This window comes from Dendrobates tinctorius, unplaced genomic scaffold (assembly GCF_039654945.1).
Source record: "Dendrobates tinctorius isolate UK_male_01 unplaced genomic scaffold, ASM3965494v1 ptg000235l, whole genome shotgun sequence".
Classification (NCBI taxonomy): Eukaryota; Metazoa; Chordata; class Amphibia; order Anura; family Dendrobatidae; genus Dendrobates; species Dendrobates tinctorius.
Genome location: NW_027361902.1, coordinates 946,790 through 962,042, shown reverse-complemented (window position 1 = coordinate 962,042; position 15,253 = coordinate 946,790). Strand labels below are relative to the sequence as shown.

The following is a 15,253-nucleotide window of genomic DNA, read 5'->3' as shown; positions in this document are numbered from 1 at the left end:
AAGGAGTTTGTATGTTCTCCCCATGTTTGCGTGGGTTTCCTCCGGGTACTCCGGTTTCCTCCCACATTCCAAAGACAATACTGTTAGAGAATTTAGATTGTGAGCCCCATCGGGGACAGTGATAATGTGTGCAAACTGTAAAGCGCTGCGGAATATGTTAGCGCTATATAAAAATAAAGATTATTATTATTATTATCATGCAAATTATGCAACACCAAAAATCTGCAATTTTCTTGATGGTCTGGGGCGACCCACATTACCACCTGGGTCCAAAACTGAGGTTTATTCTTCGCCAAAGGAGTAGCATCAATACCCCTCAAAGGGATAGGCATCCGCAGAGGTGTCATAGGAAACCCACAACGTTTAGCAAAATCCAAGTCCATCAGGTTTAGCGCTGCTCCTGAATCCACAAAAGCCTTAGCAGAAAATGTGGACAGGGAGCAGATCAGAGTAATTGCCAGAAGAAACTTAGGTTGTACACCACCAACAGAAAACGTGTGTGCAAAACGTTTCTCTCGTTTAGGGCAGACAGAAATAATATGAGAGGCATCTCCACAGAAAAAACACAGCTTATTGCGCCTTCTGAACTCCTGACGTTGCGCCCTAGACAAAACTCTATCACATTGCATAGGTTCAGACATTTGTTCAACAGGTGGCAACATTTCTTGTGTAGTTTTACGTTCACGTAAACTCCGATCCACCTGAATGGCTAATGACATAGAATCGTCAAGACCAGAGGGAACAGGAAATCCCACCATAGTATCTTTTACAGTTTCTGACAAACCCTTCCGAAAGAGGGCTGCCAATGCACCATCATTCCAAGTAGTAAGGACCGCCCACTTTCGGAATTTTTGACAGTATAAGGCAGAGGTCACACTAACCGACGCAAAATACGGTCAGTATTTTACATGCGTAAAACGGATGAATGACCCCTAAAAAGTGCTCCGTATGTCATCCGTAATCAAGGTGTGGTCGCGTATTTTGCGCATGTCAGCATCCGTATGTAATCCGTATGGCGAGATTTTCTCGCAGGCTTGCAAAATGGACATATAATGGAGCCCTATGACAGGGTTTATAACAGAAACCAAAGAATAGATATAGACACACAGAATGCATGTATGTATTCTATGTGTATATATCTATTCATTCGTTTCTTTATTAAAACTGTCAGTGTGAGTTTACTGTATAGCGCACTGAATCATCGGCTTTGCTAAGACACCTGGTGCGTATTTCTCGCAAGTCACATGTGTGGTTCATGTGTAATCCGTATTTTTTACGGCCGTAGTACACTGACAATCACAGCATGCTGTGATTGGCACGGACTGTAGAATACGGATGAGAAATATACGGCTGGTGCGAGGGACCCCATAGAGAATCATTGGTCCGTGTCTAATGCGTACTTTTAGCGCCTCTCACTCTGCCGTATTCCTCGCCAGTGTGACCCCGGCCTTACTCTGCAGAATCCTGACCCTGGCTCAATGCCAGCAGGGTCTTTTCAGCCTGATCAATAGCATTAGGTTCATCATACAACAACCCCAAGGCTTGAAAAAATGCATCCACATTAGTTAGAATAGGATTATCAGGTGTCAAAGAAAACGTCCAATCCTGGGGATCGCCGCGCAGCAAGGAGATGACAATTTTAACCTGCTGCGCGGAGCTCCCCGATGAGTTAGGCTTCAAGGCAAGAAATAATTTACAATTCTTAAAATTCAAAAATTTAGACCAATCCCCAAAAAACACATCAGGAGTAGGGATCTTTGGTTCAGCAGCATGTGAATGAGCAAGATAGGTGGAAATTCCCCGCACTTCAGCAGCAAGCTACTCCACACGATCAGACAAATGCTTAATCTCCATTAAGAAAAAAATTCTTCCTACGGCCTCAGAGAAAGAGGAAAAAATATACACAAAAAAAAATTCTGACACTTTTTTTTTTTTTTTTTTTTTTCAATTCTTTCCTGCTATTGAGTACCCTAGAATCTGCGGTATGGCTGGTGATTCTGTTATGAATGAGTCACCGAGGAGGAAAAAACAAAAATGCAAGCTAAGTCCAGAAAACCGGAGAGGTTGATAGCTAGCGGATTTCAGGCCCCTGATCCTATTCACAGCAACTAACAGTAGCCATGGAGCGTTCCTATGGTGTTCCATGATGCCTCGTCACAGCCGGAGAACTAAATAAACCTAAAGAAAGAAAGAGGAAATCTAAACTGCCCCAGAGCAGACCCCAAAGCAATAGACAGCCCCCAAACATGTATTGTCGGTGAAAACACAGACAGAAAGACAGGCAGAGCAAACGATGGGGCCCAACTAACTAGATGGGAAAGGACAGAAAAGATGCTGGCTGCAATCCACAAAAACCCTACCAAAAATGTCCCTACACGTCTGATAGGAAAAACAGCCCTGAAGTCACTAGACTTCAAAATCCCTATATCAGCACTCCGGTATATTCTGAAGACAGAGCAAAAGAGATTTAACCGATCAGGGACAAAAATGGAAATTCAGCAGAGCCCCAGTCGGGGCTGGCAGAACACAAAACTAAGCAAATCCGACAAAATCTCATGGAACAATAACAGAGCAAAACTTAGCTTTAGAAGACAGGAACTGAACTGGAGGCCAGAGCTCAGCAGAGAAATCACCAGCAACCCTACAGGGCGTCGGCTGCCTTATATCCACTCAGAGATTCCGGATGTCCAATCGCAATCCACCTGTTCAGGTGACAGGTTTCTCCCATCCAAATCAGTTTCACCACCTCCTTTCACCAGCAGAGGGAGTTCATCGGACATCAAAGGTGAACGCGAAAATGAGCTCTCAACAGGGGAGGGGGTGCCCCCGCTGTGCTGCTGGGGGGGAGAGGGGGGCGCCGGCTGTGCTGCTTGGTTTGTACCTGTGGTGTGATGAATCCTGTGTCCCCTCCAGTTACGTCCTGACTCTGATCACAGATGGGATGAGGAGTGTTCGGTCGTTCCACTTTGACAAGGCGGCAGCGAGTGTCCTGACCACATCCGTGAGTATCTGGAGACTGGAGGGGTGGGGTGCTGATGGAGGTGGGAAAAGGGGTGTGGGTGCTGCTGATGGGGTGGGCGGTGGGGCGCTGCTTATGATTGGGCAGGGTGCTGATCATGAGGGAAGGGGCTGGGGCGCTGACTTGGCAGGGATGCGTGGAGGTGACTGCACATGTGAGGTCTCTGGTGTGGGAGGCTCGGCTGGAGAGGTGACTGCACATGTGGGGTCTCCGTGGTGTGGGAGGCTCGGCTGGAGAGGTGACTGCACGTGGGAGGCTGAGCTGGAGAGGTGACTGCATGTGGGGTCTCCGTGGTGTGGGAGGCTTGGCTGGAGAGGTGACGGCACGTGTGGGGTCTCCGTGGTGTGGGAGGCTCGGCTGGAGAAGTGACTGCACATGTGGGGGTCTCCGTGGTGTGGAAGGCTTGGCTGGAGAGGTGACGGCACATGTGGGGTCTCCGTGGTGTGGGAGGCTCGGCTGGAGAAGTGACTGCACATGTGGGGGTCTCCGTGGTGTGGAAGGCTTGGCTGGAGAGGTGACTGCACATGTGGGGTCTCCGTGGTGTGGGAGGCTTGGCTGAAGAGGTGACTGCACATGTGGGGTCTCTGTGGTGTGGGAGGCTCGGCTGGAGAGGTGACGGCACATGTGGGGTCTTCGTGGTGTGGAAGGCTTGACTGGAGAGGTGACTGCACATGTGGGGTCTCCGTGGTGTGGGAGGCTCGGCTGGAGAGGTGACGGCACATGTGGGGTCTCCGTGGTGTGGGAGGCTCAGCTGGAGAGGTGACTGCACATGTGGGGTCTCCGTGGTGTGGGAGGCTCGGCTGGAGAGGTGACGGCACATGTGGGGTCTTCGTGGTGTGGGAGGCTCGGCTGGAGAGGTGACTGCACATGTGGGGTCTCCGTGGTGTGGGAGGCTCGGCTGGAGAGGTGACTGCACATGTGGGGTCTTCGTGGTGTGGAAGGCTTGACTGGAGAGGTGACTGCACATGTGGGGTCTCCGTGGTGTGGGAGGCTTGACTTGAGAGGTGACGGCACATGTGGGGTTTCTGTGGTGTGGGAGGCTCGGCTGGAGAGGTGACTGCACATGTGGGGTCTCCGTGGTGTGGGAGGCTCGGCTGGAGAGGTGACGGCACATGTGGGGTCTTCGTGGTGTGGGAGGCTCGGCTGGAGAGGTGACTGCACATGTGGGGTCTCCGTGGTGTGGGAGGCTCGGCTGGAGAGGTGACGGCACATGTGGGGTCTCCGTGGTGTGGGAGGCTCGGCTGGAGAGGTGACTGCACATGTGGGGTCTCCGTGGTGTGGGAGGCTCGGCTGGAGAGGTGACTGCACATGTGGGGTCTCCGTGGTGTGGGAGGCTCGGCTGGAGAGGTGACTGCACATGTGGGGTCTCCGTGGTGTGGGAGGCTCGGCTGGAGAGGTGACGGCACATGTGGGGTCTTCGTGGTGTGGGAGGCTCGGCTGGAGAGGTGACTGCACATGTGGGGTCTCCGTGGTGTGGGAGGCTCGGCTGGAGAGGTGACGGCACATGTGGGGTCTCTGTGGTGTGGGAGGCTCGGCTGGAGAGGTGACTGCACATGTGGGGTCTCCGTGGTGTGGGAGGCTCGGCTGGAGAGGTGACGGCACATGTGGGGTCTTCGTGGTGTGGGAGGCTCGGCTGGAGAGGTGACTGCACATGTGGGGTCTTCGTGGTGTGGGAGGCTCGGCTGGAGAGGTGACTGCACATGTGGGGTCTCCGTGGTGTGGGAGGCTCGGCTGGAGAGGTGACTGCACATGTGGGGGTCTCTGGTGTGGGAGGCTCGGCTGGAGAGGTGACGGCACATGTGGGGTCTCCGGTGTGGGAGGCTCGGCTGGAGAGGTGACTGCACATGTGGGGTCTCCGTGGTGTGGGAGGCTCGGCTGGTGAGGTGACTGCGCATGTGAGGTCTCCATGGTGTGGGAGGCTTGGTTGGAGAGGTGACGGCACATGTGGGCTCTCTGAGGTGCAGTGGGTATAAGTGCACCTGAGCAGGGGGCGGCTCAGCTGGAGTTGGGGGCCTGGGGTTGTCACGCTGAATCTGACTTTGTTTTACCCACCGCAGATGACTCTCATGGAGCCGGGGTATCTGTTTCTGGGATCCCGTTTAGGGAACTCTCTGCTGCTCCGCTACACAGAGAAGGCCCAGGACAGCAGCCCCTCAGGATGCACGAAGGACCCCGATAAGCCGGTGAGTGCCGTATCCTCTGTTATGCAAGCGGCCAATACATTCATCAGTTACCATCCCCCTATGAGGGGAGGACGCCCCCTGCTGTCTTTGGAGTGGAGCCCCTGTGCCTCCCCCAGCCTCTCGGGAACAAAAGGGTGTTTATGTTTCAGCCGCTCACTGGCTCCTATATCCCCCTGATATCCCCTATCTGGAGCCCCTGTACACATCAGGTGGTCCACTGTATGGCAACTGTAGTGATGGCTGCCATTCTCCTCTTCTAGGATGAACCTCCAAGTAAAAAGAAACGAGTGGACACTTCTCTCTTACGTCCAGGTGAGTGCACAATATGTCTGGCTTGGCCCCTCCCCCCTGTAGTTCGTAGTCTACCCCCCTCCCCGTAGTTCGCCGTGACCTCCCCCCTCTGTAGCTCGTGGTGTCAGCTCGCCGTGCCCCCCTCCCTGGTAGCTCGCTGTTTCCTCTGTAGCTCGCCGTGCCCCCCTCCCCCGTAGCTCACTGTGCCCCCTGTTGTGAATTCGCTTTCTGGCCTCCCTCTGGTTATTACTGAAGGTAGTGGAGCTGGTCAGATCGACAGAGGGGTTGCGAGTTCTCTTTCTGGGCTCCCTCTGGTGGTTACAGGAGGTAATGGAGCTGATCTGATTGACAGAGGCTTGCCACCTGATAATGATGATGACGATTGGAGATCTGGGGTTTCAGATTGGGATTTAAGACAGCCAACTCCCTCTATTCCTGCTAGTGATTTGCTTCCTGTTCCTTCTGAGGTCTGATGTCTCCTGCTCTTTCCCTGCAAGTTCAGCTAAGTGTTCATTTGCTACTCTGTTTGCATTTGATCTGGTTTTGTTTATCTCTGCTTTGTGCGGGTCAGCCAGCTCCGGCTGGGGCTGTGCTGAATCACCATCCATATGTTACTGCTTGTGCCAGTTTGTTTTTGTCCCTTATTAGATTGGCCTCTTTTTGCTCTGCTTTCAGAATATACCAGAGTGCTGATATAGTGGGCGAAGTCGTGCGACTTCAGTGTTTTTTGCATCAGACGTGTTGGACTTTTTGCAGGGTTTTTTGCGTGATTGCAGACAGTGTCTTTCCTTTCCTGTCCTGTCAGTTTGGGCCCCATCATTTGCTCAGCCTATTTTCCTGCCTGTGTTTGTGTTTTCATCTTGTCTCACCGACAATATATGTTTGGGGGCTGTCTATTCCTTTGGGATCTGCTCTGGGGCAGTTTAGATTTCCCCTTTCTTGCTTTAGGCTTATTTAGTTCTCCGGCCGTGACGAAGTGTCTAGAATCATCGTAGGTACGCTCCACGGCTACTGCTAGTTGTGTGGTTAGGATCAGGGGTCTGCAATCCGCGTAGGTACCAACCTCTCTGGTTTTCTGTGGCTTAGCCTGGGCCTGCTCTCCTCCGCGGTGACCCAATCTGTAGCTCGCCGCGCTCCCTCCCCGTAGCTCACCGCGCCCCCTCCCCGTAGCTCGCCGTTCCTTCTGTAGCTCGCCGCGCCCCCTCCCCGTAGCTCGCGGCGCCCCCTCCCCGAAGCTCGCCGTTCCCTCTGTAGCTCGCCGTGCCCCCTCCCCGTAGCTCGCCGCGCCCCCTCCCCTTTGCTCGCCGTTCCCTCTGTAGCTCGCCGCGCTCCCTCCCCGTAGCTCGCCGTTCCCTCTGTAGCTCGCCGCGCCCCCTCCCCTTTGCTCGCCGTTCCCTCTGTAGCTCGCCGCGCTCCCTCCCCGTAGCTTGCCGAGCCCCCTCCCCTTTGCTCGCCGTTCCCTCTGTAGGTCGCCGCGCTCCCTCCCCGTAGCTCGCCGCACCCCCTCCCCTTTGCTCGCCGTTCCCTCTGTAGCTCGCCGCGCTCCCTCCCCGTAGCTTGCCGCGCCCCCTCCCCGTAGCTCGCCGTTCCCTCTGTAGCTCGCCGCGCCCCCTCCCCTTTGCTCGCCGTTCCCTCTAGCTCGCCGCGCTCCCTCCCCGTAGCTTGCCGAGCCCCCTCCCCTTTGCTCGCCGTTCCCTCTGTAGGTCGCCGCGCTCCCTCCCCGTAGCTCGCCGCGCCCCCTCCCCTTTGCTCGCCATTCCCTCTGTAGCTCGCCGCGCTCCCTCCCCGTAGCTTGCCGCGCCCCCTCCCCTTTGCTCGCCGTTCCCTCTGTAGCTCGCCGTGCCCCCTCCCCGTAACTCGCCGTTCCCTCTGTAGCTCGCCGCGCCCCCTCCCCGTAGCTTGCCGCGCCCCCTCCCCGTAGCTCGCCGTTCCCTCTGTAGCTCGCCGCGCCCCCTCCCCTTTGCTCGCCGTTCCCTCTGTAGCTCGCCGTGCCCCCTCCCCGTAACTCGCCGTTCCCTCTGTAGCTCGCCGCGCTCCCTCCCCGTAGCTTGCCGCGCCCCCTCCCCGTAGCTCGCCGTTCCCTCTGTAGCTCGCCGCGCCCCCTCCCCTTTGCTCGCCGTTCCCTCTAGCTCGCCGCGCTCCCTCCCCGTAGCTTGCCGAGCCCCCTCCCCTTTGCTCGCCGTTCCCTCTGTAGCTCGCCGCGCTCCCTCCCCGTAGCTTGCCGCGCCCCCTCCCCTTTGCTCGCCGTTCCCTCTGTAGCTCGCCGTGCCCCCTCCCCGTAACTCGCCGTTCCCTCTGTAGCTCACCGCGCCCCCTCCCCTTTGCTCGCCGTTCCCTCTGTAGCTCGCCGCGCTCCCTCCCCGTAGCTTGCCGCGCCCCCTCCCCTTTGCTCGCCGTTCCCTCTGTAGCTCGCCGCGCCCCCTCCCATTTGCTCGCCGTTCCCTCTGTAGCTCGCCGCGCTCCCTCCCCGTAGCTTGCCGCGCCCCCTCCCCTTTGCTCGCCGTTCCCTCTGTAGGTCGCCGCGCTCCCTCCCCGTAGCTCGCCGCGCCCCCTCCCCTTTGCTCGCCATTCCCTCTGTAGCTCGCCGCGCTCCCTCCCCGTAGCTTGCCGCGCCCCCTCCCCTTTGCTCGCCGTTCCCTCTGTAGCTCGCCGCGCCGCCTCCCCTTTGCTCGCCGTTCCCTCTGTAGCTCGCCGCGCCCCCTCCCCTTTGCTCGCCGTTCCCTCTGTAGCTCGCCGCGCTCCCTCCCCGTAGCTTGCCGCGCCCCCTCCCCTTTGCTCGCCGTTCCCTCTGTAGGTCGCCGCGCTCCCTCCCCGTAGCTCGCCGCGCCCCCTCCCCTTTGCTCGCCATTCCCTCTGTAGCTCGCCGCGCTCCCTCCCCGTAGCTTGCCACGCCCCCTCCCCTTTGCTCGCCGTTCCCTCTGTAGGTCGCAGCGCCCCCTCCCCTTTGCTCGCCGTTCCCTCTGTAGCTCGCCGTGCCCCCTCCCCGTAACTCGCCGTTCCCTCTGTAGCTCACCGCGCCCCCTCCCCTTTGCTCGCCGTTCCCTCTGTAGCTCGCCGTGCCCTCTCCCCTTTGTTCGCCGTTCCCTCTGTAGCTCGCCGTGCCCCCTCCCCTTTGCTCGCCGTTCCCTCTGTAGCTCGCCGCGCTCCCTCCCCGTAGCTTGCCACGCCCCCTCCCCTTTGCTTGCCGTTCCCTCTGTAGGTCGCCGCGCCCCCTCCCCTTTGCTCGCCGTTCCCTCTGTAGCTCGCCGTGCCCCCTCCCCGTAACTCGCCGTTCCCTCTGTAGCTCACCGCGCCCCCTCCCCTTTGCTCGCCGTTCCCTCTGTAGCTCACCGCGCCCCCTCCCCTTTGCTCGCCGTTCCCTCTGTAGCTCGCCGTGCCCCCTCCCCTTTGTTCGCCGTTCCCTCTGTAGCTCGCCGCGCCCCCTCCCCTTTGCTCGCCGTTCCCTCTGTAGCTCGCCGTGCCCCCTCCCCTTTGTTTGCCGTTCCCTCTATAGCTCGCCGTGCCCCCTCCCCTTTGTTTGCCGTTCCCTCTGTAGCTCGCCGTGCCCCCTCCCCTTTGCTCGCCGTTCCCTCTGTAGCTCGCCGTGCCCCCTCCCCGTAACTCGCCGTTCCCTCTGTAGCTCACCGCGCCCCCTCCCCTTTGCTCGCCGTTCCCTCTGTAGCTCGCCGTGCCCCCTCCCCTTTGCTCGCCGTTCCCTCTGTAGCTCGCCGTGCCCCCTCCCCTTTGCTCGCCGTTCCCTCTAGCTCGCCGTGCCCCCTCCCCTTTGCTCGCCGTTCCCTCTGTAGCTCGCCGTGCCCCCTCCCCTTTGCTCGCCGTTCCCTCTGTAGCTCGCCGTGCCCCCTCCCCGTAGCTTGCCGTTCCTTCTGTAGCTCCCGCTCTCTCTTGCAGGCAGTAAGGGGGCGATGCTGGATGAGGTGGATGAGATCGAGGTGTACGGGAACGAGATGCAGTCGGGCACTCAGCTCTCCACATACTCCTTTGAGGTGAGTGAGGGGCTTGTCGGGGGCAGATTCCCGCCATGATGTCATAGATCACACAGGTCTGTAAGGGTGACACCATTGGAACAGGAAGACTCTGGACTCAGTAGAGATCTGGTATAGATCCGTGCAGTTTTACCACACACGGCCCCCACAGGCTTCTCTTGCACCATGCTCCATCCCCTCTATGTGACCTTTGGGGGTGATTTTGGTGACTCTGCGCTGCGATTGGCTACTGTGGGCAGAGAAGATTTTCATACCCAGCTCCCAACGAGTGTGGTGGTGTCTGTAGCATCCAATCAGAGCCCAGCTTTCATTTTACCTCATCAGTATAAGCTCTGTGATTGGTTGCTCTGGGCAGTAATGGCGGCGCTGCCTACCAGACTCCTCTCAGTACTCAGTGGCTGTGGTGGATTAAGCTTCTGACGTGAAGGCTACGTACCCATATGTGAGGATCAAAACGTTCCGCTATCAGGGCCGAAGAAGCGGGCGAGTGTCATGCGGGTGCCATGTGGGTGCGTTCCCTTACAGCGTGATCGAGAGGACTACACGAGGGTCGTCATTCACAACTCGTGCTACATAGTGGAGGAACAATGGAGGAACGTTGCAGACTTCGTTAGGAAAGTGTATTCTGTGTACTGTGGTGTCGGCCTCCGGGCGAGTCGTGGGCTCCACATGTCGTGTAGAAGAACGGCAACCGTGGTGTTAAGGGAAGAAAGAGCTTTCGTTTTTGCGAAAGGGAAAATAATTTAATGCGTCAAATGGGGATCCATCTTACAGTCCGAATTCAGATTGGTCACGGTGGTGGAACGGGGGTCACAGGAGGTGTTCAGAGGGCAGGTGCGACTGTCACGACTCAACTGTTGGGTAACCCGGGACCAGAGGCTCCTTCCCTGTCTCTAACACTAGGGGGCGCCCTAGCTTTCCTGGATACTTCTGAAGGTGAAGATGCCGGGGTTTCATCTCTTCCCTTCCCCCGACTCAGGAAAGAGGGGCACTTCGGTTCACCGCAGTACACCAACCTGACGAACAAGGCAACTGAAGGAAAACTGAAAATACTAGGGATACAAATATTCCCTCACATGTAGCAGAGGAGTGCACCGGGGAGTGGAGGATGGAAAAAAACAAAGTAAGAGGAGGGAAAGGAATTGTCACACACATGCACGCAGCAGTCACCTCCTCCAAACGCCTCACACAACCACCAGAACACCTCTCCCCCTAGCCACGCAGCGTAAGCCACCTCTGACGGTGTGTCAGCCAGGACTCCGATTATATAGGGATAGAAGTAGCTACCGGTGCTCAGCTGAGGGCTCAGACTCCCAGAGCGCCCAACATGGCCGATTAACCCCTGCTTTGCCAAAAGAAATAAGCACCATTTAAAAATAAGGTGCAGTGCTTGTTCTCAGCTCAGGAGTAGGAGCAATCACACGCTGAACTCTCCTGGCTCCTCTCTGCTGCAGTAACCCCGTGACAGGGATGCTGTGAGTCCTATGCCAGGCTGGTAGAAGGGGGTGGTGCGGGGGCTCCACCAATATTTTGTGAAAGCCTTGATCCCCTGCACATCCATGGCTCAATGCGGTTGGCTCCGGGAAAGTGGCCGCCGGAGACAGCACATGCGCAGATTTCTATCTCTGGAGACAAGTTCTCTGGCGGCCATTTTCCCTGAGTCCACCGCCTTGAAACCGAGCTTTCACAAAATGTTGGTGGTGCTCCCCCACCGCCAATCACCTTTTGTTACCAGCCTGGGACTCGCAGCATCGCCCCACAGCATTGCACTTCCGAACACCCCCTCCTCCCAGCACAGGGCCCTCAGTATGACTCCTGCCACCACCGCTCCCCATAAAGTGCCTCTTATAGTCTGCAAAATGTGAGGTGCACCCAGACCTCCCGTCAGCGATTCACCCTGTGCCTCACGGTCCAGGAACGGCTGAAGATGCTCCTGATCCAGAGCGTGAAGAGCAGGATTGTGACGGGGACTTTCTGCTGGAAATAAATGATGTGGTCAGAGACTTGTTCCTTTCAGTCATTCTGCTCTAGAGTGGAGGAGGAGACCCTGCCGGCACCTGTTCATGGTGCAGAAGCAGAGAAAATGAGTGCCTGACGTTCCTAGGCTGATGGAACAATGTGACCGAGACCATTGATTCATCCAAGAAACAGTCTGACAGCTGTGCTGCTGCACAATGGCAGCACCTATGCTTCAGTGCCTCCCAGGCAGGGTGGGCAATGAATTTTCCCGAGGGGCCTCATGAGGAACTGGTTCAGCCCTCCACAACTGTCCCAATCAGCTGAACATGTTGTGGTTTTTGGAAATCGGGTTTTCATTAGACGTGTATCCGGGTAGGACTACAGGTTACAGTGAGCGTCATCTAGTGACCATGTCACCCCCTACAGCACGGACGTGGTTAGTGGTGTCCGCCTGGCGCCGAGAATCCTCCCAGCGAGTAGTGTGCGTGCTGTGAGGACTCGCAAGTCTGCAGCAGCCACAGAGTGACTGGTGAGGATGCTCGTCACGCGGGTCGTCTCCGAGTATTCTGGCGTGCTCGGAGATTTAGTTTCGGTCCCCGCAGCTGCGTGATTTTTGGCTGCTAGACAGCCTGAATAAACAGGCAGACCTCTCATGTATTCAGGCTAACAGCCGCAAGACACTAAAAGGAAGAATCAAAACAAATGCGCTGTCGGGGGCGCAGAGCTGTCGGGGGGGGGGGGGCGCAGAGCTGTCGGGGGGGCGCAGAGCTGTTGGGGGGGGGGGGGGCGCAGGGGGGGGGCAGAGCTGTCGGGGGGGGGGGCGCAGAGCTGTCGGGGGGGGGGGGCAGAGCTGTCGGGGGGGGGGCGCAGGGGGGGGGCAGAGCTGTCGGGGGGGGGGGGGCGCAGAGCTGTTGGGGGGGGGGGGGGGCGCAGGGGGGGGGCAGAGCTGTCGGGGGGGGGGCGCAGACCCACCCAGTCTCTAATTAATGCGGTACAGATAATTGTAAAACTTGCCACCATGCACTAATTACTAGAACTTTTGGTAACAATGATTATTATTAAGGGTGAGTTCACACAGGACTTTATTGCTGCGTTTTTTTTTCATTGTATTTTATGCTAATTTTCAGCTGCTTTGTCCATTACCAGCGCAGCCTGAGCTTGGAGCGATCTCCTGCGCACGCTGTGTGATCAGGATTCTGTGCTGTGCTGCGTTTCTTTCTTTTACTTTCACCCACTGGCTAGAATGGATGTTGGAAAAAACGCAGCAAAAATGCAGGTGTCATTACTTGCTGCTGGAGGAGGCCTCACCGCCAGGAGCGTGGGGTGTTAGCGAGGCGTCCACAGTGAGGTAGTGAGGCGTCCACAGTGAGGTAGTGAGGCGACCACAGTGTGACAGTGAGGTAGTGAGGCGTCCACAGTGTGACAGTGAGGTAGTGAGGCGTCCACAGTGTGACAGTGAGGTACTGAGGCGTCCACAGTGAGGTAGTGAGGCGTCCACAGTGTGGTAGTGAGGCGTCCACAGTGTGGTAGTGAGGCGTCCACATTGTGACAGTGAGGTAGTGAGGCGTCCACAGTGTGACAGGTAGTGAGGCGTCCACAGTGTGACAGTGAGGTAGTGAGGCGTCCACAGTGAGGTAGTGAGGCGTACACAGTGTGACAGTGAGGTAGTGAGGCGTCCACAGTGAGGTAGTGAGGCGTCCACAGTGTGACAGTGAGGTAGTGAGGCGTCCACAGTGTGACAGTGAGGTAGTGAGGCGTCCACAGTGTGACTGAGGTAGTGAGCCGTCCACAGTGAGGTAGTGAGGCGTTCACATTGTGACAGTGAGGTAGTGAGGCGTCCACAGTGAGGTAGTGAGGCGTCCACAGAGTGGTAGTGAGGCGTCCACAGAGTGGTAGTGAGGCGTCCACAGTGTGGTAGTGAGGCGTCCACAGTGTGGTAGTGAGGCGTCCACAGTGTGGTAGTGAGGCGTCCACAGTGTGGTAGTGAGGCGTCCACAGTGTGGTAGTGAGGCGTCCACAGTGTGGTAGTGAGGCGTCCACAGTGTGGTAGTGAGGCGTCCACAGTGTGGTAGTGAGGCGTCCACAGTGTGGTAGTGAGGCGTCCACAGTGTGGTAGTGAGGCGTCCACAGTGTGGTAGTGAGGCGTCCACAGTGTGGTAGTGAGGCGTCCACAGTGTGGTAGTGAGGCGTCCACAGTGTGGTAGTGAGGCGTCCACAGTGTGGTAGTGAGGCGTCCACAGTGTGACAGTGAGGTAGTGAGGTGTTCCGTGTGACAGTGAGGCGTTCAGTGTGACAGTGAGGTAGTGAGGCGTCCACAGTGTGACGGTGAGGTAGTGAGGCGTTCCGTGTGACAGTGAGGTGTCCACAGTGTGACGGTGAGGTAGTGAGGCGTTCACAGTGTGACGGTGAGGTAGTGAGGCGTTCCGTGTGACAGTGAGGTGTCCACAGTGTGACAGTGAGGTAGTGAGGCGTTCACAGTGAGGCGTTCCTGGAGGGAATTATTTCTCTTATTTGTTATAGATCCTCTTTATTACCTTGCACCAAGCGGCACAGACGCATGGAGAAACCTCCCCTACTCCTGCAGTTGTGCCGCAGCTTCTTTCCTGCCAAGAAATCAGGTTTTGCTGAAGAAGAAAAAACACAGAAAGCCCGGTGTGACCGTACCCTGATCGTGTGAGCGTCTGTTTCACCACCAGTGATTGCAAGGAGCAGGAGTCGGAGATCGAGGTTTCCTCTGTGTGCGGTAACATTGTGATTTCCGGTGGAAAGCCCCCGTCACACCAAGCGGCACACCCGCGATCCCGACAACCACACGACCTGTCGCTACATGATCCCTGGTGAGCTATCAAACAGGCAGAACTCACCAGCGATCAGGACCAGCGACGACGTGGGTAACAAGTGTGTGCGGTGCTTAGTTACCCGCTGTTTACCTTGGATACCAGCTCCCAGCGCAAGCACGCTGATAGCCAGGGTACACAGCGGGTAACTAAGCGACGCGTGCACTTAGTTACCCGATATTTACCTTGGATACCAGCTCCCAGCGCGAGCACGCTGATAGCCAGGGTACACAGCAGGTAACTAAGCGACGCGTGCACTTAGTTACCCAATATTTACCTTGGATACCAGCTCCCAGCGCGAGCACGCTGATAGCCAGGGTACACAGCGGGTAACTAAGCGACGCGTGCACTTAGTTACCCGATATTTACCTTGGATACCAGCTCCCAGCGCGAGCACGCTGGTATCCAGGGTACACAGCGGGTAACTAAGCGACGCGTGCACTTAGTTACCCGATATTTACCTTGGATACCAGCTCCCAGTGCGAGCACGCTGATAGCCAGGGTACACAGCGGGTAACTAAGCGACGCGTGCACTTAGTTACCCGATATTTACCTTGGATACCAGCTCCCAGCGCGAGCACGCTGGTATCCAGGGTACACAGCGGGTAACTAAGCGACGCGTGCACTTAGTTACCCGATATTTACCTTGGATACCAGCTCCCAGCGCGAGCACGCTGATATCCAGGGTACACAGCGGGTAACTAAGCGACGCATGCACTTAGTTACCCGATATTTACCTTGGATACCAGCTACCAGCGCGAGCACGCTGGTATCCAGGGTACACAGCGGGTAACTAAGCGACGCGTGCACTTAGTTACCCGATATTTACCTTGGATACCAGCTCCCAGCGCGAGCACGCTGATAGCCAGGGTACACAGCGGGTAACTAAGCGACGCGTGCACTTAGTTACCCGATATTTACCTTGGATACCAGCTCCCAGCGCGAGCACGCTGGTATCCAGGATACACACCGGGTAACTAA

The 15,253-nt window shown here is 56.9% G+C and overlaps 1 protein-coding gene across 1 annotated transcript in view; it reads left to right on the top strand.

The window, feature by feature from the left end:
* CPSF1 (cleavage and polyadenylation specific factor 1) overlaps positions 1-15,253 on the top strand; it is an 88,312-nt gene that overhangs the window by 21,375 nt on the left and 51,684 nt on the right. The window contains exons 11-14 of the mRNA XM_073556531.1: positions 2,914-3,001; positions 5,077-5,202; positions 5,463-5,514; positions 9,382-9,476. Of these exons, the coding sequence (XP_073412632.1) occupies positions 2,914-3,001; positions 5,077-5,202; positions 5,463-5,514; positions 9,382-9,476 (361 nt within the window). The remainder of the gene's footprint in view (positions 1-2,913; positions 3,002-5,076; positions 5,203-5,462; positions 5,515-9,381; positions 9,477-15,253) is intronic.